The 27,953-nt window shown below is 41.2% G+C and overlaps 1 protein-coding gene across 1 annotated transcript in view; it reads right to left on the reverse strand.

Moving 5' to 3' along the window:
* Positions 1-27,752, reverse strand: part of pappaa (pregnancy-associated plasma protein A, pappalysin 1a) — a 180,343-nt gene extending 152,591 nt beyond the window's left edge. Inside the window, exons 1-2 of the mRNA XM_041811536.1 lie at positions 27,362-27,752; positions 14,025-15,096 (exon numbers count right to left, since the gene is read on the reverse strand). Coding sequence (XP_041667470.1) covers positions 14,025-15,096; positions 27,362-27,752 — 1,463 coding nt within the window. The remainder of the gene's footprint in view (positions 1-14,024; positions 15,097-27,361) is intronic.
* Between the last annotated feature and the right edge of the window lie 201 nt (positions 27,753-27,953).

Here is a 27,953-nt window from a genome sequence, read left to right on the forward strand (position 1 = left end):
CAGTCTTGAGTCAGAGTGGCTATTTGTGTAAGTTTGAACAGAATCCCCTAAAGCTCTTCTGAGCTATGCATTGACAAGCCTTGGCCTTTCACAGTTTACTTCCAAATTGCAATCAATCCATTAAGTCGGAGCAGACATTTGTGAAAAGTCCTAAGAAAATCCATCAAAGCAAACTTGAGATATCACAGTTACAGGCAAGGGGTAAACATGGGGCCATGTGACCATGACTTTTGACCTCAAAACCTCAATCTTCATGTCAGATCGGACACCGGTTGAAATTTAAAGGAAAATACCTCAAAGCATTCTCGAGATATAGTGTCCAGAAAAAAAGGACGAACATGATGCCAACTGAATCTAACCCTTGACCTTAGACATGTTTTCAGTTCAGCCTTGAGTCTGAATGGGCACGTGGGCAAAGTCTGAGGGGAATGTCTCAATCATTCTGAGAGGGGTCTTGCTGCACATCGTACATCTTGTACATCTTGCCACTCTTCCAGACAGTTCATTTGAGACCCCGTTTATCTCAGAAAAGGAAATGCCGTCTTCTGCCAGTACATCATACTTCCAGTTTTATTTGTTTTTTAAATTCAACTTTATTCATAAATAAAGTCTGTCAGTTAAATTCATGAAACACCAACAAAATACAGACTAAGAAACATTCCGTAATTATAACTGGGAAAAAGGCCAGAAATATAATCCGAGATTAAATTAGTATAGATCTGTTTTAGAAGAAGTTACAGAAACAGTGGTTCATTTTAGCTTTGTAAGCTTTAGCTAATGCTAACACAGCTATGGTAGCTACTTGATACATTGGTTTACTATATAAGCCAATGTAGCTTAGTTAGCTTTAGCAACATGAGCTTTAGCAAATGTAGCTAAAGCTAACATAGCTGAGTAGATAACATAGTGCTTACATAACTGCTTTATGGGCCTAGCTTTAGCTGCGTAGCTATGTTGGTGATGTAGCTCCATTACTTATTGCCAAGTTAGGTTAAGCAACACGAGATTTAGCAAACACAGCTGAAACTAACTCAGCTAAGTAACATATATAGCTTACATAACTGTTTCATGAGCTTAACTTTTGCTACATTATCTATAGCTAAATTACCTTAAGCAACGTGAGCTTTAGCAATGTCAGCTAAAGCAACAGGAGTTTCAGAAATGTAAGCTTTAGCAAACATAGCTAAAGCTAACCTAGCAGCTGAGATGATGTAGATATGTAGCTTATGAAGCTGTTTTTTGAGCTTATATTTAGCCCTGTTAGCTTAGTAGCTCCATTAGCTACTTAGCTCGTTCATCTACGTAGCCTTCACAGCTAACAGAGCTATGTCCGCTATGCTGGCTGCGTTGGAATGTTTTCATGGAGGACAAGCTTTTTTCCTGTAAGCAAACTGTTTACTCGGCTTTATTAAACATTTTGTAATCAGGTTTTGCAGGATATGTTTCTGAGTTTTAACTTTTGGTATCCTAACTGTAACTTTAACCCTTACTCCAACCAGAAACGAAAGTTATGTCCAATATTATTTTAAAAGTTGAAACATTGGCCATGGCCTTTGACCTCTAAAACCTAATCTTTTCATCCTTGAGTCAGAGTGGACATTTGATTTGAAGGGGATCCCTAAAAGCATTTCTGAGCCGGAGCACACACAATCAAAGGATGAGCATGAGGTCATTTGACCTTGACCACTGACCCCATAATCTTATTGGTTCATCCCTAAATTAGAGTGAACATTTGTGAAAAGTTTGCTGAATCCCCCTTACACCATTCTTGATATATTGCTCTCAAAAACAGGGATAAACATAGACCTTTAGCCTCCAAAATTGAAGTTCATACTTGAGTCACAGTGAGTATTTGTGAAAAGTTTGCAGAAACCCCTTCAAAGCATTTTGATACATCATGTTCATAAGAATGTCACAGATAGGTGGACTTGGCAACCTGAAAACATAATGCCTCTGGTTCCTGGCTATCACCAGAGCAGAGGCATAAACACTCACCTCTGGGCCTTTCATCATGTCAGAAATTTCAGAAACAATCCTCAGAGAGAGCTACTGACATGCAACACAATGTATGATTGATAACCTGTGATAACAGAGCAGATTTAAAGGGATAAACTTTGACAAGTTGTGAGTTCGGTTGTACTTTAGTGGAGTATTTGGTTGCCAGAAGTAGTGGAAACTACAAGAGTGTTACCATTTTAGGTCAGTCTCTCTTTATAGGCCATTTTTCTACTAGATTTATATGAACATTTCTAATTCTGCTACTAATCCTTTTGATATTTTTCTTTGTGTAGTGAAAAGATCATTTTTGTTAATGCTGGAACTCTCAACACTTAACAATTTTATGAGAATCTTGTGCATACTGATTCTTAAAAAAGCCTTAAAAATGAGGCCAGCTGATCCAAAGTGTCCCATTTTCCTTCTTTAAATAGTTAATTCAATAGTTTATTAGACTTCTATATTTGAAAAGCGAATGTCTGAATAAAACATTAAAATTTGAGAGTAAAACCCGGCAGTCTCATAGCATATGTGCAGCGTAGCCTAAAGGAAGCAACTTAAAAGTCTGTAAAAATGTTCTGGAAGAATTTATACCACTGGTATAATTCTCCCACTGCGACAGGCCTGCTAAGGTTACCACCAATGCACAATTCATACACAGAATGTTTCATAACATCTCTTCAACTCGTGTTGGACAAGTCTGTCTGCCTCAAATCACATGTTGGATAAGAAGCTGCTTAGCAAAGATGGAGCGTTCCCTCAAAACAGACGTTTTGAATAAAGGCCTCAGTGTAGCAAACACTCTCTGGAAGCCCTACGCGAGAGCAACTGGGGGCACTCTCTGGGGCCAGGTCGAAGAAGAAAGAGAGAGGGAGAACAGATAATATAAGGTCTCTCGTCCTAATAATTTCAGGAATTTCATTATTTCCTTTGAAAATATTTGTCCAGAGTTTTTGGACATGCATGACGGGGAATGGGGTCATGGGGGTTTGATGTAGAAGGGATTGAGTCAGCAATGAAAATGAGCAGAAATTCTACTGTAGGGTCAAAACCAAACTAATCTGAGTTCAATTATTTGAACACAATGGCCCAGTTGGAAAAACAATGAGGGTCGCATGCTTTAATAATGCATGGGGGAACTTAAGGATCAAGAGCAGACAGTTTAGTACAAACAATTTAAAAAATGTCTCTTTACCCGTTCCTTGACAGTTGATTTCAAAGTTGGTTAAAATAAATTTAAATCCTGCTTTTTAAAGGTAAGAAAACACTCTGAAAACAGCCCAAGCTGAGTGTGATTAATTTTAGGTGTCTAAGGATGGCATCAAAGTGTCTGCAGGTTAAGGGCCATGCATCCACAGTTGGTGTCAGGTTCAGGGTGCTCCTCACCAGTGATAAATGATGCTAAAGTTGACTTCGGCTGTGCTTGTTTGTGTTGAAAATACCACCTGTGCTTCATATTTCTCTTTTCTTGAAGAAACATCGCCAAAAAAACACATTCTTGATTTTGATTGGACAGTGAAGGTAAAGTGACAATGATTAGCATGTTCCAAAAGCTGAAATGTTTTTCAACTGAGATTGCAGTGATTGTGGCGAAAAAACAGCAGACACCATGAGCGTTTTGTCCGCTAAGGATGCGGCACACTGAAGACATGACTGCATTGGTTTTGATTAAAAAATGAGCACTGCTAGTGCAAAACAGCACAACTAGTTCAAAAGCAACTAACCTGTGGTTGCGTGAATCTCAATATGAGGGTGCAACAAGCTTTCTGCTATAAGGGAGGAGGCTGGGGTGGAGGAGGAGAAGCTTTGCCAGCAGCAGCAGTTGGGTGCATCAGCATTAATGCAAGCACAGATTAGTGAAAAGTACGTCATATTTTAATACACCACCGTGTTGAGTGAAAGAGCTGTGATTGGCTGTGAGAGCTTGGGGGCGACAATTGGTATCAGCTGGCCTTCAGCTGATCACAGTTGGGCGTTTGACTATCGTGTCCTGCATGAGCTAAGGATGAACTTCATTTAATACATTTTTGCAACTTTTTAATCCGATTTCATCACGTTCTGTGCCCATTTCACTTTTGAAACCATTGCAACACTTTTCTGGATCACACATCGCCATTGACAGAGAAACTAAATGGCTCTGGGGTCGCCTCTTGTACATCGTCACTTGGGCGCAGTGTTAATTTTGTCGACTAAAACTATGACTAAAAATGTTCGTCAACAGCCTTTTTTCCATGACAAAAACTAGACTAAAACTAACAAAAATAGATCTGCGATGACTAAAACTGGCAAAAACTAAGTTTATTTTTCGTCAAGATGACTAAAACTAGACTAAAATGTAATTCAGTTTTCGTCGGACAAAGTTTGTTTTTAATGTATATTTACACTTTTGTACCATGATAGAAGTTTTCACTGAGTTAGTCTTATTCTACCTGTGGCAAGAGGTCGATTGCAAAGATTGGAAATAAAAAGTTTTAAAAAATGACACATTTTGGGTGTAAAGTGCACTTCAATGTGGGAAAATCAACCCACATGAGTGTTAAAAAATAAACACTACAAACAGGTGAAGTATTCAAATTTTCCAAAATGTACATTTCACACAGTATCTGTGAGAATCTTAGAAACTGGAAAGTGTCCAATTTAACATTATAGGAGTTGAATTGACACTGACAATTTAGCAGTGCAATTAATGAAATTAACAGAAAATGCAGTAATTATGGACCTTAATTCGTTGTGTTTAATGCATTAATGCTGTTAGCCCTAGTGTAACTATAGTAGTGCTTTCTACTGAGGGTTCTGATGCTAACAATTCTGCTATCTAGCAAATCATCCTAGTTAAACACACAGGTGACTAAAGTATACATCAGGAGGAAGCCTTCTTGCCCCCCAGGTGGGCTGTCCCATAAGTGTGCAACATCATGTCAAAGACATGACAATAATCTGCTTTACCAGTCAAAAAGACTTACAGCTTCTCTGCTGACCGCTGAGAATAATGCTTAATTGTTAAGTCGGCTAATCATATACATCCCTGGCTGATAAGTGTGTTTTCATATTTTTCATCCACACTGTCATTGTGAAACACTGATAATCAATTGAGTTAAGATCTGTTAGAGTTTTAGCTGGAGGTCACCGCAGGACGCCAATTCCCAATGACATCACCAAGAGGCTGTTTGAAGTCAGTACAGTTCGGACTTTTCGAACACCATCTTTCTATCTGTCCATCCACATCTTACTCAAAACTCCTTGCCAATAAACCTTTACCCCGCCCTCTGTCTTCTCTCCCCCTCTCTCACACACCCCTCAACTATTTCCCCATCCCATAGCCCCCCGTTCCCCTCTCTTGCCTCTCATCATACATTTTTTCGGCCGAGATGAGCCACTTGGGAAGAACAGGATTTTCCATGCATTTAACCACACCACTTTTCAGACATGTCCTGGGAAGAAAAACTTTCTAAGACCTGCAGAGAAAGAGAATAAGAGAGGAGGAAAAGAGACATAGATTCTCTAAATTCAAGCATCAGTGAAGAATATCTGTTGAAGGGAGACCAGCGGGGGTGCAAAGAAGCACAAACTGCCATGTTTAATGCTTTTCTGCCTGATACATATTAGATGTGGGATTATGACTTCATCCATTTACACCCATGTATAATTCATAAAAGCCCATAAATTTGCCTTGTATACATATGTCTGCGGCAACATAGTGTGAAAGCTGGGGTTAGCTGGCATGGCGATGACGGTCTCACAGCCAAGAACACTTTTGAAATTGAAGGGGGGCCCTCCGCTGCCCTGTCATCAAGTCGGTCAACACCACAGCCCCTAAACCCATCATTCATCTCTGCCTTTATTACTATACTTGCACTCTCCTCTTTAACCTTCCATCTTACTTGTCTCATTATTTTTTTCCCTTCCAAGGAGGACACATGCAAAGGAAGTGTGCCAACGCTGGGATTCCAGAGATCTCGGAGATATATGGAACAGACAATTGGACGGTTCAAATCATCCCTGGTGCTTCCAGCTTAGAGTTTAAAGGAAATTCTTGATCACTCAGCTCATAAACCTCGTCGTCAGCCATGCTTAACTTCTTGACCATGATAACACTGCAAAAGCATTTTCAGTTGAATTCATGTAATCAGCCATAATATAATGACTACTTTTGCAATTCCTAATACAACAGTTCTACCAGAAATTCAACTTTGATGAAGTTTCTACCTTTTTAGATTTTGTAGACATGGTTAGAAATGAGGTAGCTCTACTTTTAAATTATATCTGAAGTTGTATTAGGTGGTGGAGGTCACCTGGAATGCATTGCTATAAAAATCACAGTTTAAGAAGCAACTTTTATACCTATTTTTGCCCTTATTTATGGTGTATTGCTAATTAATGCAATAATGGTGCACAATCAGGATGCATAACCAGCGCTCTCCTTTAGTCTTTTAATCTTTAAATATATGCAAGGTCGCCAATGCCCTGCTGAGTCCATAGTAGAAGAGTTCTGAACTTCCACTGGCATTAAAGTAAACACAAAAACTGTGCAGTGGGACCTTCATGGAATGGTTTCCATGGTTAAGCAGCTGCATGCAAGCCTCAGTGAACAAAGTTACATTTTAGATAAACAATAGCCATCTTGTGAATAACATGGAAAAGGCTGGTGGAGACACTTTTTAACAGCTTTTCTACCTTGTTTGGTCATAATTTTTAGATTTAGTGTTAGTCCATGCAGGACATGGAAGTTATACGCCAGCTGTGATCAGCTGATCCTAATTATCACCTCTCAGCTCAAACAACCACTCACAACTCTTTCTCTTAACACAACGGTCCATTTAAGTATGATGACCTTCTTACTAATCTCTACTTGTATTAACCCCTTAATGCCTGTTGTCGCATATTTGATACATACTTTTATGATACCTCTATCTAATCAATATGCTCAGTAAATTACTCAAAAAAACTTCTGAATACAATCTGATAAATGATAAAAATACCCTCAAGTGGATTATCAGTTACCAAAAACACCTAATGAATGAAATGAGATACTAAAAATATAATTGTTAAATTTTATGGAAATTTGGATTTTTTTAAATATCAGTAGAAACTTAAATGAACTCTTCAGTTCCAAAAATTTGAATTTTCTGGCTATTATTTGTGTTTTCAGGCTTTAAGGGGTAAATGATGATACACCACACTGCTAAAGCTGCTGGCGAATCTTCCCCTCCACCCCAGCCACCTCCGTAATAGCATAAAGCTTGTTGCACCCTCATTAGTGGGGATGCTGAGCATCCAAACTATTGATATTCCCGTCGGCCTTTTTGTTTATTGTTTTTCTTCTACAACAGCTATCTCCTCCTTCATACTCTGTTGTATCGATACCATTTAAACTTTAAAAAAATCAGTTTCTTCGTCATTCCACTGCTATAACTTTTCTCATTTCTAATTTTTATTATTTTAAAATATAGCCATTTTCATGCTTTTTTCAGCTATTCCTACGTTTTTTTAGCCATTGAATGCAATTTTCAGCTACCTTCAGGCCAAAATCAGCTATTTTTATGCTATTTTAGCTATTTTAAGGTGACTTTCAGCTATTTTTATCCTTGTTGAGCTATTGAATGCCATTTTCCCCTACTTTTATGCAATTTTATGCAATTTTTATGCTATTTTCAGCTATTTTTGTGCTTTTGGCCATTTTCAGCAGTTCTTCCTCAATTCAGCTTCCAGCATAGCCAAGCAATATTAGCTGAAATTGCAGTTTTGATCTAGTATTCAGATTCATGCTACTTATGGAATCATTGCTTCTGAACTAATTTTACTGTATTCAAGAAACGTTGTCATAAAAGTATCTATCTGTAGGGGTTTTTTTTTCTTCTGAAGACTGGAAGCTTAACTACTGCGCCAACCAGCAGCAGGGTTGCAGTCTCCACATAACAAAAACATGAATGTAATTTAAAGAGCACCACAGATGCACAGATAGTGCATGTGTTGGACTTGGATAACTGGAAATTGTCATTCAGGAAGACAATTTAAACTTTTTTCCCTTCTGGGAGACCCCCAGAATCAGACTGAATCAAGGTGACATTGATCTCAGATTGTACAGTTTTCTATAAAGTGTTTCTATTATTGTGCCCACTCCATTTACATACATGAAGAGATCAAAATATGAGGAACACCTTTCCGTACATTGTACTGCAGCACACCTACATCCTCTATGACTGATGAAAACAAAGGAGATTCGTAAAAGTAGAATTTTATGGCAGAGCTGTTGCATCTAACATTGGGTAAGTTCTTACAATGTTAAAGCTGATTGGTTTATGCTTGCATTTTCCTCTTTATCCTTCAAATTTCATGTCTGATTAAACTGTATATTCCTTTCCAAAGACAACAGGTGCATATAAACTGTGTCCAGACTTGGATTTGGGAGACGTTTCTGTGTCGGCTCATTGCTGAGAACAGAATTTAAAAACAAGGCGTATTTCAAGACATATGGATTAGACGCTACAAATGATCCCCAACTCTATCTCTTCCAATCTTAAATAGAAATTCTTGATTAGGTGCTGTGAACACTTCATTTGTGAGTGCCTCCATCAGCATTGCTCAATGTCCAGACCTTGAGGATACAGCCAAAGCATTATCAGTTGAATTCCCTGATGTGTCATACGTTCAAAAGACCACCAACAGTATCTGGAAACTTATATTCCCATCAACGCCAGATGCAATTCCTCTGGCTGCCTTTGGGCCCCAAGTAAAACCCCTCCTCACTGCAATTTCCCCCTTTGTCTCCGTAGCAGCAGAGGGACTTCTATCACCCCCCTCGAGAGTACAGGTGAAACCTCCACAACAGGTGCTTTTATAAGTGTGCTGTGGCTTTAAAGGGGAAGTGCAAAGTCCTGGTATTTACGCCCAAGCACTCCATTATGTTTTATGGGACGGGGGCTTAAGGTTTAGACGACCAACTGTAAAACACCCAAGTCAAGGGCCCTGAAGATTAGCTCCCTGCTCAGAGCAGGAATACTACAGAGAGAGGGAGTGAAGGGAAGAGAGAGCAGGTCATCCATTAACTGCCACAGTGAGAGGTATTGACTTGGGAAGGAGAGGCCATGGGAAAAAAAGACGGCCTATTAGACTCTCATAGTCAAGATGGAACTTCATTTCCCCAAAACATATAGAGGTTGAAATGTTCCTTTTATTCACCTCACTAAGTTTGTGTATCCAACTTCCTAAAATATTTTAATTTACGGTACTCACAAAAACTTCCAGAATCTCATGAGAGTGAAACTAATACACTGAGGCATGAATCATTGTCTTTAATGTCTCATATGGGGATATGTTTAATGGTTAGCCAAGTTGGTAAAGCTGGCATCCACATGCAGAGACTATAGTTCTTCACACACTGGTCGCAGGTTTGAATCCCATTTTCAGTACTGTTTGGTGCATGCCTTCCCCAACTCTCTCTCCATTATATCCCCTTCTCACTTCTACTATCCTGACACAGGAAAAAAAGCACAAAACAGTCTCTAAGAAATAAAAACTAAATATTAATTAAAGAAGAAAAAAGGAGGGGCATTAATGGCCAGAAAGTAAGGTTACAATCCCTGCATGAAAGTACAACCAAGGGAGTATCCAGGGGGTGGCCATGTCCTCCATAAAAATTTGATTGACTACCCAAGTTGCAGTCCCAAATTTTGAACTATTATTGGCTATATGCTTTAGAAGGGGTGAGACTTACATCAATTTTTCAGTCCGCATTGCAGGCTGCTTTTAGCTCTCTTTATGTGGCACATTGCTTTTGTAAGTGCTTGAAATTGTGAATTCCAACAACTTCTTTTTAAGTCAGTAAAAAAAAAAAAAAAAAAAAAAAAAAAGATAAAAAAGGACTTATATTGTATATTTCATTGGGACACAGATGAAAAAATCCCAGCAGTTAGGTTGTGCCTGGCCCAAATCACTGGCATTTCTTAAGAATTTCGTCCATTTAGAACAACTGCCAGACATTTGCTTTAGATAGTCATATGTGACTAATAATCTGCATTTAACAGCAATAAAACATCTAAAGGAATACACACTTTATACAGCTTCATGTCTGTTCTAAAATGGAACTGGGTACACATTTTTTCTTTCTAAACCCGATCCAACACAAAGACAGTAGAAACCAAGCCTGACGGTATTACAGCCAGCTTGACACAAATGACCAGGCCTCGGAAACGACAGAGAAACACTGTCTTTTGTCTTTGTGTAAGTTGTTTAAACAAACATAATGAAAATTGGAAGCTTTTTCTTACACACAGAAACACAATTTTGCCACGTTAACATATAAATAACAAGAGCACTTAGCTTCACGTTGGCTCCAAGTAAGCAAGTTAGCACATTAGCTGCTACCACAGCTTAGCAGCTAACAACAGCCAAATATCATCCTCTACTGAAAAACATCAGAGTTGTATAAAAAATAACTAACCAGTGCTCCATTAAATAAACACCACCTTAAAACTTCAAATTGCAACTGTAAATTGAGTCTTACCTTTAGTTGTCCCATATTAAGCCTGATAAACTTATGAACTCAACTGTAACCTCTGCTAATACAATAAATCCAACCATCGTGGTTTCTTTGAAGTTGTCCATTGAAAGAAAAGGGGTCCACTATGGATACTTCAGGAACCTACAGTCTTCTTCTCATCGATGGTTCTGTCTACGCTGTAGCTGCTAGTTAACCTGACACGGCAGATGGATGTGTTTCACACATCCATCTGAGAAAGCTTCAATAGGAAATGTTTGAGAAAAGGCAGATGCTTTGAAAAAAACTCTGAGTTTGATTGGGTGAACATTCTGTCCGTCACATCTCTATGGGCCAATAAGAGCAACAAAACACATGATGTAGCAGCTATCAAGGTGCACGTGCGCAACTACGGGGAATAACATAAAACATGGCGACTAAAGACATGTAAGTACTCAACTTTTGTCATTTTTGGAAAGAAAACAAATCACTGCTGTTCTTTGTTCTTCTTTTAATGAAGAATTGTTGTCAAGTTCTGATAAAACTTTAGCAACATGCACGCTAAGCTTTCCGCCATAATTGTACCAGCCTCTTGCTGCTGCTTGTTTACATTATGACTCTGCCGTGCCTGAAAGTACTGCCCCTCGTCGCCAGTTGGTCCTGTCACTTTCTAAATGGGCCCAAACGGTTGAGATGGGAGCTTAACAAGATGGATTTGCCAGTGAAAAACAAGGAAATGGGCGTATCCATCTGCTTTGTAAGGTTAGCTGCTAGTAAGGATGACCTGAACATGAACACTGAGCTTTAGGGAAGTGAGATGTGCTCTCGCCATCAGCCCCAAGTGGTCTATGCCTTTATACATGACGTGATTCTTTGTTGAATATAGTTCCACTTTATGTTCAAATTGGTCGTAGGTAGATTTACCCACTCTTTGCCCAGGTCTAGCCTCTTCTGCCTGCAGCATCGGACATTTCAGCCATTGATATTTTTTTATCTGCCAGACATATGCTTATGAAACCTGCCAAAAACTGGCAAATACCGGATAATTTCATCTAAGATCCTGGGTTCAAGTTCAGCCCTATAATGGCACAGAGATTATAGCCATCCTAGCAGGCCGTCTGGGTTCAACTCTATGGTATAGCTTTCCTCAATCACCCCTGTGTCCAGCTCTATCCACTGTCCTCTCTACTGAAAAGGCCTTTAGAAAAGCATTAAGGTTAAAAATAGTAACCTCTCCGGCTCTTAAACATTATTTTGTATGTTATCTAGAGGTGGACATAGTTAATCAAAATTTAACTGTACCCATCACATGAGAAATTGATTACTTTTGTGAGATTATTACATTAAAAGGTTCAGATCTGTATAACAAAACATGTTAATGTCAAAGTATATACTGCAATGGTATTAAAGTTTATATATCTGGTATTGGACATTTCTATAACACAACAATCTTTCATATACAGTAAGCTTCTCTGACAACTCATTCAGAGCTACTTTTGTTTCTTGTACTTCTCCAAAGGAGATGCAAATTCACATTGTATAAATTACAGACACAATTTCAAATCTTTCCAGACATAAGAATGTTCTGCCGTACAATAAGTGCTGTAAGATAACATCAAATACCACAAAAACCATAAGAAGTGTCAAAACCCAGTTCTGTGAAAACAATGCCAAAGATTTCTCTTAGCCAACTGTAGAGGCAAAGGAAGAGGGGGGTATTACTGGTGGTATTTTAAGAGCAGAGACTGTTGCAGGACCACAGAGTTACCCGAATCCTGCATAAGCCAGACTTTTAAAAAACACTACATATAAGTGGTAACAGGCGCAAACTCTGCAAAAATAAATGCAGGACCTCACAACTATTGTTCCCCCAGCATACGCAGAACATTGTTCATCCAGGATTCCATAATTAAGGAGGAATGTCTAACTGTTTGCTCTCTGCAAGTCTCTCCAGACATACCATAATCAAAGCAAAATAAGCAACCACTTGAGGAGATTATATCTATTTCTTTGTCCTCTTTCCGTCTATGTGTTTCATTCTCTTGTTGGTAACGTTTCTTCCACAAACCAATCATTCAAACGCCCGCAGGGAGGTTTAAACATTGCAAAAGCAAGCAATTTGCCAATGGCTGATGTCTAAATGAAGTCGTTCGCCCACCACTTGATGAATGAGCCTCTAATGATGACTAAGCTGGAAGGGATTTGGTAGGAATTGGGAGATGGAAGCAACGACAAACCCACCTGCTTTTCCCCCTCTGATGTTGTTAATTAGCTGTCATTATTTAGCTATTTAGTGGTCATTTTAAACAACAGGGCAGTGCCAGGGAGACAGTGCTTCCAGGCTGATTGAAAACAGCCTGGTTTCCTTGATTCATCCTATCAGAAACTGCCAAACAATCCCACACGCTACTCCTTTTTCTCCTTGTCCCCGCATGACAGTGGCATGAAATACTCACAAACATCTGAATTTCTGGCTCTCTCTCTGGCGTAACCATAAAGACCTCCTGCATTGTCCACAAAAATGTCTACTGTGTCGAGTTTCAGTGTACCAAGAATCAAACAATCCTGCCATTGGAGGTCTGGCATAAACCTTATTACAGCGAATTCCACAGATTTGTTCCCCTTGCCAGCTTTTACTCATCAACTACAAGCCACAATGAGATAACCACAAAAACAAAAACTTGCATGCATTCATGAAGGCTTGTGTATTCTCCAAAAGTAGCTGCATGAAACCACATAATCCCGTGCTTCATGTACAGTACACCTAGGAGATTTTGTACTGGTATCCACGTGCACGTGAAGTGGACTTTCTCCAATGTTTTTTCCTGGAAAATTCTTTCATGCAACCACGTTTAGGGAGCCATACCTGCATCCCCAGGAAACATGTCTTTCAGTGGTTTCCTGAAGCAAGCAGTATGTCTTTGAAACTGTTTCCACTGCTACAAGCAAAAAGCAATACTGGACTCTCTTTTCTGACCTCTAATTGCCCCTATACTCTGTTTAAAATGTCACTCTTTCCAAACCAACCCCTCCTCCAATCAAGCTGGCTTAATTAAGACCACTTGGTATAAGAGACAAGAAGAGGGTGGGGGAAAGCTGTTGAAAAATTGATACAAAAATGAGCGGTCTGGCCTGCACATTTGCTACCAGTAAAGTCATCCAGTTGCGTTTGTTTTGCCTCGCTTAAGTGTGGAACACTGATTGAACCAGGCCAAGGCTAGATTGGACTAGCTGTTCCCCAAGGATTTCCCAGGCCACACAGGCTGGGAGTTATGTTACACTCGGCCTCAGCCCAAATGGTCAGGAAACAGTAGGACTAGACATTAAAAGCTCTCTTCAGGGAAACATGTATGGAAAGATTTGTTGTTGATTTACTCCAAGAGTTGGTTTACGGAGATTATTCAGTCGTGCCGACCAAAAAAAATATCAAATTAAGCACGGACTGTTGTGGTTAGGCAAAGCTTTTTAGCGAATTTAAGTCGTCTGTTTATTAAACAACAACTAAAGAGGATTTACTAGCACTGAAAACATGATTTGAAGAGAGGGATCTTACTTGTGAGGAGAGGAGCGGTTGAAGCAGGTCTTCGTCACATCCGTCACATTGGGATTACAGCAGTCACCGAGGTCATAGAAGAAGTTTTCCCAGTTACATTCAGGATCACATACACCATTCCCCTGCTTGTGCTCGGGGCATCGACTCCGGTGTCCAGACATACAATCCCCTGCATCATAGCCTGTCAGCGGATGGTTGCATTCTGGGTCGCATGCATCATCCCCAACTTTGCTGATGTCGCAGTTTGCGAGAATCAACCGGTTTCGGAGGGAGGAATTGGTGACATTGTGAATGCTAAGCTCCCATGTGATGTTGTAGGGGCTAAAGGCATCATTTAGCTGCTGGTGCTGCAGGCTGATCTGGTGGTCTGATACAGTCGGCCTCTTCCCTGCATCATCCCAAATGTTTATGACTCGATATCGGATTTTCTTGGGTCGACGAAAGGTCCAAAGCTGGTTGTAGTTTTTGATGACCTCGACATTGTCGCAGACTGTTTGACCACAAGCAGGCGGCTCTAGTTTAGTGTCCAATAATTCCTCAGAATTTCCAATTCCCCCTTGTACTGGCTGGGGAAAACTACCATCTTTGACAGTAAGCCACTTTCGACCTGGGTGCTCGAATGTTTCTCGAATAACCAGGTGAGGTAGATCTAGGCAGTCCTCATGACCCTGCATATCCCTGATAATCTGCCTTTGCCCTCGGGCCTGCCGCCATAAACCCACCCTCTCCACAGCCCCCCTGTAATTGTGATTCAGTGCATTCCCACCAATCATTAGAACTTTGCACTTTTTGGTCAAATGGCTGAAGATGTCACCCGATTGCTCACGACTGACGCCAACTTGGGCGCCGTTGACAAAGAGCTTCATGTACACGCCGTCGTACGTAACTGCCACATGTGCCCAATGGTTCGGGACATAGCGAGCGTTGGAGTGGATGGAGGTCACTTTGTGAGCACGGTCGGTTTTAAGGGAGAAGAAGAAGCGGGGGTCACGGTTCCCATGCTCGCTGACGGCCTGGATGCCAAGCAGCCAGCCTCGGTCACTGGAGGCGTAGAAGCATTTGTCATAGAGGCCTGGAAAGCAAAGGAAAAAGGCAAATTAATACTGTGGCAATGTGATTATATGTAAGGAGAAAAGGACAGTATTAGCCCTCAGGTTGTCAAAGTGTCAATTTTGACCTATTTTCAAATATTTTTGGACTATATGCATTTTTTTAATATGACTGCCTAAAAATGACAACGATGGCTCTCTAACATGCCCTTAGCAAATACCCTTTATGATCAAAATTTACCATGTCTTGGGGGGGGGGGGGCAAAAATGACCCAGGGGTGCTATAAACCAAAACATTTCATAATTTCTGCCAAATATGACATAAAATTAAGGCTTAATTTTATGTAAAAGAGACATAAAAAGCATACATTTCAAAAAGGAAGTTAAAAATGTTGTTAATGAATAAAGCTGACAATACAGCTGTAATACAGAGTTAGTTGATTTAGAAACAAACCAGAAGGGTTCTAATTGACAGTAAGGACAACAAGTGGGATTATTTGTTCAACTGAAATAAAAAATTACATTTGTTGTGACCATCAATCCCCAGATGCTCCTTTTAACTCACATAGCTTTTAGCTTTTAGCTTTAGCTTAAGTAGCTCTGTTAGCTGCATATGCTATGTAGATAACATAGCTACATAGCTAACATAGCTCCATAGTTAAAATAGCCAAAGCAAACACAAAGCATCTACATAAGCTATTTTAGATTTAGCTACATAAAGCTCACACTGCTAAAGCTAACTTAGCTACACTGGTTTATGTAATAACATTAATTTTGTATTATATTAGCTTCAGCACTTATCATACATCACTGTACTATTTGTGAAATGTTGCATTGTCTGTAATGTTTGTAATGTGGTTATTTCATAAATGTAACTGCCAGACTTCGTTTACGGATAAAGCTTATGGATAAACAGAGCTACACAACCTACATAGTTAGCATTACTACATAAGCCAATGTAGCTACATTAGCTATAGCTGTGGCAGTGTCTTGCTAATGTTAGCATATATAAATCAGCTATGTGGTTAATGTAGAAGCATAGCTAATGTTGCTGGTGTAGCTAATGTAGCTAACGCTAATGTAATATCAGAGCTTTTGCTACATTAATAACAAAGCTATATTACCTATATATCTGAAGTAGCTAATATAGCTTTGTTAGCTTTAGCCTCGAAACATTAGCTGTGTTAGTGTGTTTTTATGGAGGACAAGGTTTTTTTTCTATGAGCAGACTGTTTAGTCAGCTTTATTAACATTTTGTTATTAGATTTTGCAGGCCACATTTTTTAATTTTAACTTTGGTATCCTAACCATTACCTTACCCAAGTGCTAACCCGAAGTTTGATAACATTTTATTTTGAAAGTTTTAGAGTGTATTCCTATCCCGATAGAGGTGGCGTCTCACAGTAGTGGTCTGCAAGAGTGGATGTCAGACACATGCTGTCTGCAGCCGTACTGCCTTGACACTTTTGGCAATAATTCTTTCCACACAATGGTGTGTAAACACAAATCATCATAATTAATGCTATTATCTGCTGTGTTTTGATCCTTACAGTTTATATGCATAAGACATTAAAAATAATGTTTTACTGGGGGATAACATACTGATACTATAATTTAAGTATTCTAGATCATTCTGGAATGTCATTTCCAAATGGAGTGTATGTCTTCATATATTTTGAACTCTATGTCCATGTCATCCTGGAAATTGGGTTGAAGTGCATGTTTAACCAAGGGAGACCCCATGGAAATCTCTCTGTATAGGGTTTTCGTGAACACTGAGTGCATTTAAAAGCTGTTCGTGTAAATGTCCCTAACCGGTTGGGTAGCCAGAAAAGGCTAGTTTTCTGTTTTTGTAGAGGCACCAAAACACCTTTTTCCTGTTTCACTTGGACCGTGTATGTCAGCTTCAGCATGGTAATGTGTTTTCACTTCTTAGGGGATCTCTGAATGTTAACTGTTTGTTTGTGTTGTGCTTGTTGAGGTACGTGTGTGCCATCTCACAAGTTCATGCCTGTGCGTGCGCATGTGTTCCCTAAATGCATGTTTGTGACTGCGTGTGTACATCCATAAGGTCTGGTCAAAGCTTGTGAAGATTCCGAAGCACCTCGGCATGCCTCATAGAGTCTGTCTCAGCCTCTGAGAGTCTGTGTTTACAGGTGATTCAGAGAAGAGGGCAGGACTCCGCTCTGGCCACAAGAATTTACTCCTGGGATTCGCCAACATCCCTCCTAACCATGAGCTTTCTGGCGGTTACATCAGTCCACAAAAAGACACTTGAATGTGACCTAAACATCCAGTTCATGTAGGCATAGAGCATCCAGCGCCGTAGTGGTAGGGAGGGTAGGACTGACTACCCAGGGTCTATGAGGTTTGAGGGGCCCTGATTGGACCTGAAAAAAAGACTATGCAGGAAATTTTTTGGAACATATTTTTGGGCTTTAATGCCTTTTTTATATTATGCAACACCTGGGTTACCACAATACCACAGTTTTAATCTGTGATATAACACTTGTCCAAATTAAACAATATTTATGCTGTATTACTATCATAGAAACAAGAATAGAAAATCAGGTACTTAGTGTTGGGTAATTATGTTTTTTTGATCATCTTAAATAGCAAGCAAACACCTCCAGTCTGTCTAAATTGCACAAATACGTTGGCAACATTTTGGTACTAAACCATCTGAATGAAATCTACAAATGTACAGGCAAGGCAGGCTTGAGGCTTCTGGTCAGTAGGGGTCATCAAGGGCTGACAAACTTTGAACAAAAGCAGTGATTCAAAATGTGCAAAACTTGCAATGACAGTAGGAAACCTCCCTAATGGGGCCCCACCTGTACCTGACAACATCTATTCTCATTGTGCTGCATGTTTACATAGTCTGTCTAAGCTGTATACTCCTAAGCAAACAACTCTTTTTCTAGTTAACCTTCAGGTTTCCTGAGTATACATCACATAGTACACCACTACTCCTGCCAGAAGCACCACCCCCTTTGCGCTGAGTCTTCTATCAGTGAAGACATTTGGCAGTCATTGCCATAGCTAACTTAGAAGCCAAGTGTGTCCAGATCTGCTGACTTGGGTGCCACAAGGCTACCATGTGAAAGCATTAAACTACTATTAAAACTATTATATATCACTTTATCATCTTTCTTGAGAACTATTACTGAGGTGTTGTCACTTGAATTCAATATATAGTTGAGGTCTGGTCGATGCAGTTTTGGACTGTTTCTCAGGAACCTTTGGTAATACAGGTATGGGACCAAGGCTGGCACATTCAGGGGATGGGATTTGAAAGAGAAAAGAACTTTTTATGGATTGAAAATGAAATAAAGAACAGTAACACATGGCACAGGTGACTTTTGACTTGTCTACTAAGCTGTCTGAGTTTTTTAAAGTTAAATGAGACAATGAGGTGTAATGGTGGACTCATTTTACCATGGCTGTGGGGAGATGCTGATGTGACTTAAAGCATGGGATTAATGTGATTTTAAAAGCTTAATTATAGACCTGAACTAATCATAATTATTGCACCAATGCTTACAGCCCTGTCAATATCAATACGGAGATGAATGCTGGTCTTAGGGGCCTCTGTAAGTTTTGGCCTAGGACTGACCCTAGAACCACCACCAGCAATTTAGAGCGTGCAGATGTTAGATATCATTTTTGATTCATTTCTGTCCTTCACATCAGTCTTATGAAAAAGACGTAACCTTATTTGAAAGATTTTCTTGGGTCATTTGTGGAATGGTTATAGCAATATCACAAAGTTAGCTGGGGTTCTGGTCAAGGGGCCCGATGCCATATCTTTCCACTCAGCCCAGAAATCCTGGTGACGCCCCTGGGAGTGTCCTTTACAGTAGTTCCTTTGATCCGTACATCACATGCCTGTGCATACCCTTCATATTTATCTCTGCTGACTTTGGTAAGGTCTGAAATTATAAGCTGATTATCATAGTGATGATCACTTCTTCGCCTTGTCCACTCAGATGTCTTTGTTCCCCATCGATTAGGAAGGCCACCTGAGCCGGCAGTAATTGGCGTGCTAATGGCGATTGCACGGACATCTTACTAACTCTGACCTGTTTCTAATTAGATGCACACTCCAGTATGCATTCATTAACTTGGTATTTCAATGGACTAATGTTCAAAGAGTGAGGGCTGGGTTCAGCGTCAAGGTCAGTCCTTTGGTGGATGACGTTTTCAGGCTTTCCACAACACTGGAAGGGGAAAAAGCCTTCCATCTGTCAGCTAGTGCACTCAAGGCTAAAAGGTGTGCTAAAATGCTCGTAGGGCTCCTAGTGTAAACAGCTGTCATAATTCTGCCATGCTCAATTAATCTAACACACTCCACTTTTCCAGACCCTGCACTGCGACTCCTCTGGCTCGCACAAATACACCTACACATGCACATGCTTACGCCGACAAGCGTGCATAGGTTCTCAAACACTAACGCTGAAACTCTGAAGCACACATCTGTGTCCCTTCTGAAACGCACACACACACTAACACGCAAAGGGATTTGCATGTGCACACGCTACGGTAGAGAGCTGTTCCTGTCAGGTTCAAAGGCAACCTTCCCTGCACTTGCCATTTGTCTTCTTCCAAGAAAAACACACTCAGGAAAAAAGAAAAAGTAAAAAAAAACACACATGCACACACAAAGAAAAATGTCACAAGGACTTGATAAAAAGCAGGGAGGAAGGGAACAATGAGGAGTCCGTTTACTTTTGGGCTGATCTGGCTCGGAAAGGTCAAAGAAAGGCACTTTTCATATTCATACTCAAGTGACCGCTGCGGAGGGGACAATGGAAAATTCCATTCAAAACAATATCAAGAAAATAGCAACTACTACTGTAAAAATATCACCACCACAACACTTAAAAGCCCCTATCTAACTCAGCTGTCAAGCTCTAGTCTGAATAGGACACGCTGCTGGTCATAAATCCATCCAGTAGTTGCACTTCAACAAGTTAACCAATGTCAGATGATGAACATAAACACCTCATTTTCTGCAGAGTTACATGATGTGGCACTGTCACCACTGAAAACCATCTCAGTACATTTGAGGACAAGGATCTTCAGAATTTGCAAACATCTTTCCAATGTATGACCAAAAAAATGATGCAAAAAAATGATTATGATTGCCGTGGTACCAGAATTTAGACTTTGATACCATACTGGTAAAATCAAACAATATTGATGCCCATTTGAAACCAATTAAACTTTTGCACACTATCTAAATTGTATAAATGCATACCAAAACATTACAAATGTGTGATGGGTTATTCCTCTTCTGCACAGCTATCTAATGAAATAACCATGCAGGCCTTTAAATAGCGCTAATTGAAAAATAAGTGTTTCTTATGGACCAATATTGGGCAATATAGTTCTTCGTTCTGAAGTATTTTGAAATCATTAACTGGTTAGCTTGTCCAGGCACACATGGGAACCCTTGCCTGCAACCTTGGCTTGCCTATGTATTAATCTATCCCAACTGAAAATCTGTAGGTTTTTTAGAGCCCTTTTAGAAGACATGTAATAGAGCGCCATCTGGAGTTCCCTTCCAGTAGGCAATGCAATGCATGTGCCCCTTAGGGTGCATGTTCAGTCAACAAACAACTTTGTATTCTGTACGTTATTGCTCATCAAGTCTGCCTTCTAGATGGTTGGTTGAGCTGATGGCCAGTGCTAGCTTAGATAATATTAATTCTGGATTCAATCTGTTCCTGACCCAGCACTTCCCATTCAGTGAGCCTGGAATGGGCCCCTTGAGCCTTCAGAGGCTGTGTGGAACACAAGTTTCTTTTTTATTAGCCAAGCTAATAAAAAAGCCATGACTGCGACTTTAGTTCGTTGCCATCCAGTGGCTAGTAGAGTCTTGTTTTGTTTCTTATTATGGTAGAGAGGGTGGGTGTTATACAATGGAGCTCCCCCATGTGGCTATAATGTAAAATGCAGACATAATGCCCCACTAAACACTGTAGCAAAGAAACTCGGATAACTTGGTGACCCTAAAAAATCTCTGGATCAATCTGGGTGTCCTTCTGCTGGGCAATACATGGTAAAGTGCCCATTAGCATGCCATACAGCTGCTGGAGGAAAAGAAGAGTGGGAAGCTCGAAACCCCCAGGGAGCAACTGGAACAGCACGTCAAAGAGCAGTACAGTGATCCAGTAAGGGACATCCCATTCCGACTTCTGAGTTCAACATGGCGCCCCCAAGCTCAGTGAAGAAAGCAAGGTCCTTATCAGCACCAGCCCCCAATGGAATCCCCTACAAGCTTTATAAGAACGGCCCCAAGGCACTAGAGCTGCTATCATACCTCATAAGAACCGCCTTGAAAAGGCAAATCATTCCATCCAAGTGGCAAAGAGCCCTAGCATCCTTCTGGCCAGCACTGAGAAGAAGAATTTTCCATCTACATTGAGAAGGGCAATGTTTTTGAATTGGCAGATGTCTTTGGAATTCACCTCTTCAGGGATGAAGACCGCTACAGCTCTGCCTGACTTCACTGAGCTTGGGGGGCGCGATGTTGAACTCAGCAGTCGGAGGTGCAGGCCGAGGCACGTACCCAGGTGTTCCTAATGGGACGTCCCTTACTGGATCACTGTACTGCTCTTTGACGTGCTGTTCCAGTTGCTCCCTGGTGGTTTCGAGCTTCCCATTCTTCTTTTCCTCCAGCAGCTGTCTGGCGTGCTTGAAGGGGTCTCTGAAGAAGCTGGATCGCTCTTTTTGTTTCCATTTGCTGCGCTTGCGGATACGTTCAGCTCTGCGAAACCTGGACAGTCTTTGCCTGACCTCCTCACACAAGGCTTTTAAGCCCTCTTTCTCTGCCAGCGATGCCTTCCTCCAGTTCTCCAGTACAGAGTTGTCGGTGCTGTCGCACTAGATAGTCAATCTCCTTTTCCCTCCTTCTTCCAGTGGGCCTTCTTCCTCTGTGGCATCTTTGCCTTCTGTCACATTGGGTCCATCAGCTCTGTGGTTTTTGACCTGGCTTTCGGTCCCTCTTGTCTCACCTGCTAAGGCAGTGCAAGGTTGCTATTGGCCCTTCTGACCACACTTTCACTTTCCCTAGTGGATTCGCAACCCCTTAAATGCAGTCACTTTTTCCCATCTGTATACACACTTCTGGAGGATCTTCTCATTTCCTGAAATTCTTGTGTTCATCTCATTGTCTGTTTCCATTCCATTGCCTGCAGGTTGTTTTCTCTTAGGGTTCTTCATAGTTATGGGTTAGGGTGTCCCTTATTTGAGGTACTAGTGGGTTGAGTAACTAGCCGCCCTCTCCCAGTGCAGTCTTTCCTTGCTGTCCTCCAGTCTTCCCTGGACTCCAACTGCCCTGTTCGCAGTAGTCTCATCAACTTCAGCAGATGTACAGAAAGGTGGAATCACCTGCTGGGCATTGCTGCCGGTCGCACCTCCTCTGGTGTCCATGGGTCAGCTGCAGGGTCATCAGCCAGGAACCACCACTCACCAACATTTCGTTCCTTTAATCCTGGAACGTCTCCTGGTGGTGGAGCGGTGACAGGGACGTCCAAATAGGTACCAATACTGCTTGATTTCACTACTAGCATCACATCAAAGTTTTAAACCGGGTATTTGAAGCCTATCAGATTTGGATAATCTCCACAACTTTTAGTATGTGTGAAAAAAACAATGTTTTTGTGGATCACCATTCGAGATGTTAGCATTAAAACAAGTTATCGCTGCTATCATCTGTCACCATCTGCATAAAATTGTCCTCAGCAGGTCATGGAAGAGAGCCTTTGTCCTCTTGAGAGGAAACCCAACACCACCCAGATATGGGGGCTAATAAGGCACAACAAGTTTGCATAACATTTGGGCACAGGACTTGCTGTGTTTTGATTATGTGACTGTTTGCACCAGTGGATGGGTGTCCATGTATGAACTCTTGCAATGTTTCAAATGCTGCTAAACCTTGGATCGATTCTGACCATCTGTAGCTGTCACTGAAGGAAATGACAGCATGAGAATCACTTTTACATTGAAACTACCTGGCCTTTGTTAAATCATGAATCAACTGTGATTGAACACATTTTTTTGGAAAGCTGCGCTCAATTTTAATAGCCACACTCTGGTAACCTTGCAAAGCAGATGGATACGCCCGTTTCCTTGTTTCTCACTGGCAAATCCATCTTGCAAAGCTCCCATTTGAACCGTTTGGGCCCAGTTAGAAAGTGACAGGACCAATCAGCGACGAGGGGCAGTACTTTCTGGTGCAGTGAAGGCCAGTGCAATTATGGCAGAAGAGTTCAGTGTGGATGCTGCTAAAGCATAAGTTCTATCAGAACTTGATGAAATTTCTTTATTCAAAGAAGATCAGAGAACAGCAGTGATTTGTTTTCTTTTCAAAAACAACAAAAGTCATGTACTGACATGTCGTTAGTCACCATAGTTCACGTGATTCCTCATTAGCGGCGCATATGCACCTCGGTCGCAGATACGTCACATTTTTTGTTGCCCATAAAGATGTGACAGACAGAATGTTCATCCAATCACACTCCAAGTTTTTTTCAAAGCCCCTGCCCTTTCCCAAATGCTTAGTATTGAAGGTTATCTGACGTGTCAGGTTAACACTCAGGATGATTACTGCCACACCTGCTGAATCAAGACATCTCTTAAATAGAACCTGACAAAGTGAAGTAGGCTAAAATGTCTTTAAAAAACAATACATGAGATGAGAAACAAAGTCATTGATGTTCTTCAGTCTGGAAAGGGTTACAAAACCATTTCTAAGGCTTTAGGAGTCTATTGAACCACTGTGAGTGTCATTACCCACAAATGGGGAAAACTTGGGAAGCGTGGTGAATGTTCTCAAGAGTGGCCGGCCTACCAAGAAAACTCCAAGACTGCATTGCGGACTCATCCAGGAGGATCCAGAAGAACCCAGAACATCATCAAAAGCAGTGGTTCTCAAATGGTGAGGCAGGGCACAGTAGTGTGCCTGGAGGCAAGTCTAGGTGTGCCTTGGGAACTTGTACAACCATACGTTATTACTACGACTTTATGGCAAGTCGCCTACCGTAACCAGGCCTGCCCACAGATCTGGCTGGAAAAAAACCTAGAAAATGGGCCCTCCCCAGTTGTGATTTATTAATGATATCAGCATATGTGAGTTGGATCAGTAGCATTGGTGCTAGCATCCTGGCTAACAGTTACCTCATTTAGAGCTAAAAAGCATGGCAAACTAATTTTGGGTTGATTTGATTGGTTCTTTTGATAGCTTAACCCATTTTGATGCTTTTTTTTGCATTTTTGCCATTTCTTTTTACCACTTTTGACCAATTTTTGCCACTTTTTTAAAACATTTTGCCACATTTTATTTATTTTCGCAACCTTTTTTTCCATTTTTTGGCAAATTTTGCTCTTGTTTGGCCATTCTTTTTACTCCTTAATCCCTTCAACCCCTTTTTACCACCTTATTGCAACTTAAACCCTTTTTGCCACTTTTCTGCACTTGTGATCTATTTTGCCACCTTTTTGACTCTTTTAACCCATTTATGCATCCTTTTCGCCAATGTTCACCCACTTTTTCCTTTGTTTGACCACTATTTTGCCCAATTTGACCCTTCTTGATCACTTTAACCCATTTTACCACCTTTTTGACACTTTGAACAAGTTTTTCCCAATTTTTACCTGTTGTTTGGCCACTTTTTTTTTTAATTCATTTTGCCACATCTCTATGATCCCCCAGTTGGCTTGGCCCCAGAAAGCTCTACCCTTATTTCCCCTCATAGGCCACCTTGACTGTACCATTATTTAAAAAGTCTACTTTGTATCAATATAAATATGGTGTGCCTTGAGATTCTGGCTTAACCTTAGGTGTGCCTTTGCCTTTGCCAGTTATCACAAATGCTTGCTTGCTGTTGTTGCCAACAAGGGTGGCACAACCAAAAATTAGGTTTAGGGGGTAATTATTATTTCACATAGGATCAGGAAGGTTTGGGTGGTTTTTTACTCAGGATATCTTTTCTAATATTAGAATTTGGCAAATACTTTTTAAGTGTCAGCCGACAGCTATAAACAGCCATTTATATTGTCGGATCCTCTTAGAATTATGCGCTTTTATTTAAGTGGGGACATGTTTATTTATTTAAAGGCCAAGCACTGTCTCAAATCCCGGACTTTAGCGGTGACAGGGGTTCTTTTGAACCGTCTGAACCCCTCTGGCTGTGAGCTTGTCTATTAAATATGAGAATGGCTCATGCATTGGACACACAAACTCAAGAAGGAGTCATGAAAGTTGATGCAGAAGTACCACAGGGATCCCAGATTTCATTTTTCAAGCTGTCTTTGCTCACTTCATGATTACTGCACACATCATAGAAAACAACAACATGCAGCTGAAAGGTTAAGTGAAATCTAAAGGATTGAAAGAGAGAGTTAGAGGCAGCGGTGGTCAAAACAACACCATTCTGCAAACAACATTGCGCTGGGATCAAAACAAGGGGATGGAGTATTTTTTTCAGAGGCACTGGGATTTCTGTGTCCTGAATTGGATTTAAAAGATTAGGCATTATTGAATTTGTTCGGTCATCATATTTGTTCCCCTCTTTGGCTGTGAGCAAATCTTAAAAATGGACACACAAGATTACACATGAATATTAATCTCCGGCAGGCACGAGTGGGGGGATGGGGATGGAGTGGGGGTGCAAAAACAACACCTGTAAAAGGAATGTTTTCTGATACATAAATGTTAATTTGCATCCCAGAGATGCTTATTGAACTCTCCCATCAGTGTGGAGGTCTTTTGTGTTGTTGTTGTGCTTTACACCATGCAGATGTTCGTGTTGTTGTGTCCATCCTCTGTAAGAGTCACTCAGGTCACAACAGACCCTCTAACCCCCTCTCTCCCCCCAGTTTGAGACTCTTACAAGGGATTGGTTTTACAGAGCTTGTCCCTGCCAACTGGCTAGCACAACCTAAAAGTGTGCTGTATCTCAAAAACACAAACACAGGGGGGACACATTTAGAAAGGGGGGGGGGGGGTTGAAGTCAGACAGACGGAAAGTAAAGGAGCATGTAAATTTACTCATATGGTTCAGTAAAGTCCCCAAACGTGCAGGCAGGCTGGCATAAAGGCGACAGAGGAGGACTGGGTTCAATTCAGTTCAGTTCAGTTCAAAGGCAGCCATCTGCACAAGTACTGTAGCAGGCAATGAGTTGTGTATGCAACGCTCCCTATCGGCAAGAAAAAGCAACAAAAAAATCCTGTCCTATACTGTAATGCACAAAAAACGCCATTGGTCACAAAACAGATGATGCAGAACTGTTTTTAACACCTCTCTGGTGCTCTTTTACGCATGGCTGCAGGACAAAAAGGAATGCGCGCAGATGTCAGCCACAAAGTGTTGAAGCTCTCCTCTGACGACAGACATCTTTTCAAGTGTTGTGCGTCCTCCTCTGCGCAGTCAGGAGAGATATACATCATCCAAATGTGATCGCGCGCTTGATAAAACCATCGAATAACGCGCGATTTCGCACAAGAGCCGTGCGCTATGTGGAGAACATCACCCACAGCACATACACGAGACATTTTCAAGCAGGAAGAGGGGAAACCCTGGGTCTCTCACTCCTGTCCCGTAACTCCGGTAGCCAATCCAAAAGGTGTCGGAGTCCTTTTTTTTTTTTTCTGTTGGAGTGTGGGTGGGTTGGAGGGGTGGTGGAAGCGGGGGGGACACTTAAGCTTTGCGGCTCGAGCTGCGTGCTTTGAGCGTCTCCATACACACGCGCGCGCGGCAAATCTCTTCCCTAGCTCTGTGCCTGACGTGACGTGCTCGCTCACAAACTTTTGGCCATTACATCATAGTTTTAAAATAGCCAAGACGGCTCGGAGAAATTACATTTTACGCACAGTGACATCAGCTGCCGGTCAAGTGATGCAGTAGGTAGCCTATATCTGCTGCCTGTACTCCTCAGTCAGGGGTTTTATGAGCATAAGGCGCATAAATCACTCCTTTACGGGGGGATATAGGAGGAAAAGTAATGCGTAAAATTGCACATTGCAACGTTTTCTCCCTGCAAGGTGGCCAACTTAAATGTGATCAAATCCTCTGTGACCCAATGCTTGCACTACCTAAAATATCCGCTGTACTTTTTATAGCATTACATCATTGTCTAGTCTGATAGATGAACTCGTTTTCAACTCGCTGAAACTGCATGTTGCTTTGTTTGATTTGACTTCATAAGGATGATAGCGCACATGTGCGCCTCTAATATGGAGAATGGTTTTTAATCATTTGGAGGATGTTTAGACTATCCTACCTGCAATCACTGTGGGTGATCGTTGACCTCCCTCCGGCTTGATCCACATCTCCAGAGTGAAATTTCCTCGGGGTATCTCCACGCCAGGCTTCAACCGTAGCTGGTCCCCTCTGCCGGTGAAATAGACCGCTTTCCCCCGCTCTGGAGAGTTTTCATCCGCCAGACAGGAGCGCCGCCGCTGCCGGAGCACCCGTCGCTCCAAGCCGGGCAAAGAGCGTTTGCCCCGGGGCAGACGTGTGGCACAAGCCCCTGGGATGGTGGCTTTCGCCTCCCTAATGCGCACTAACTCCCTCTTGGATCTCCCCTTTCTCCGGACTGTCCCGCAATCTGATCCAAAACACAAGAGGAGAATCACCAGGCAAGACACCCAGGGAGATGTCCAAAGTTTCATTTTTCGGGAGAGGGGAAAAATATTTAAAAATAAAAAGGAAAAAAATTAAAAGAAAAAAAAAAACGGAATAAGTAGAAAAAATATATATGTCCACAGTGTCACTTTGGGATCCTCTCGAGTTTTTCCTTCAGTCTTCAGAGAATGTCAAAGCGTAGAAACTGTCTAAATAAACCCATAAAGCTATGCTGTTTTTCCCTCTTT

The sequence above is a fragment of the Cheilinus undulatus genome, linkage group 17, assembly GCF_018320785.1.
Source record: "Cheilinus undulatus linkage group 17, ASM1832078v1, whole genome shotgun sequence".
NCBI classification, from domain to species: Eukaryota; Metazoa; Chordata; class Actinopteri; order Labriformes; family Labridae; genus Cheilinus; species Cheilinus undulatus.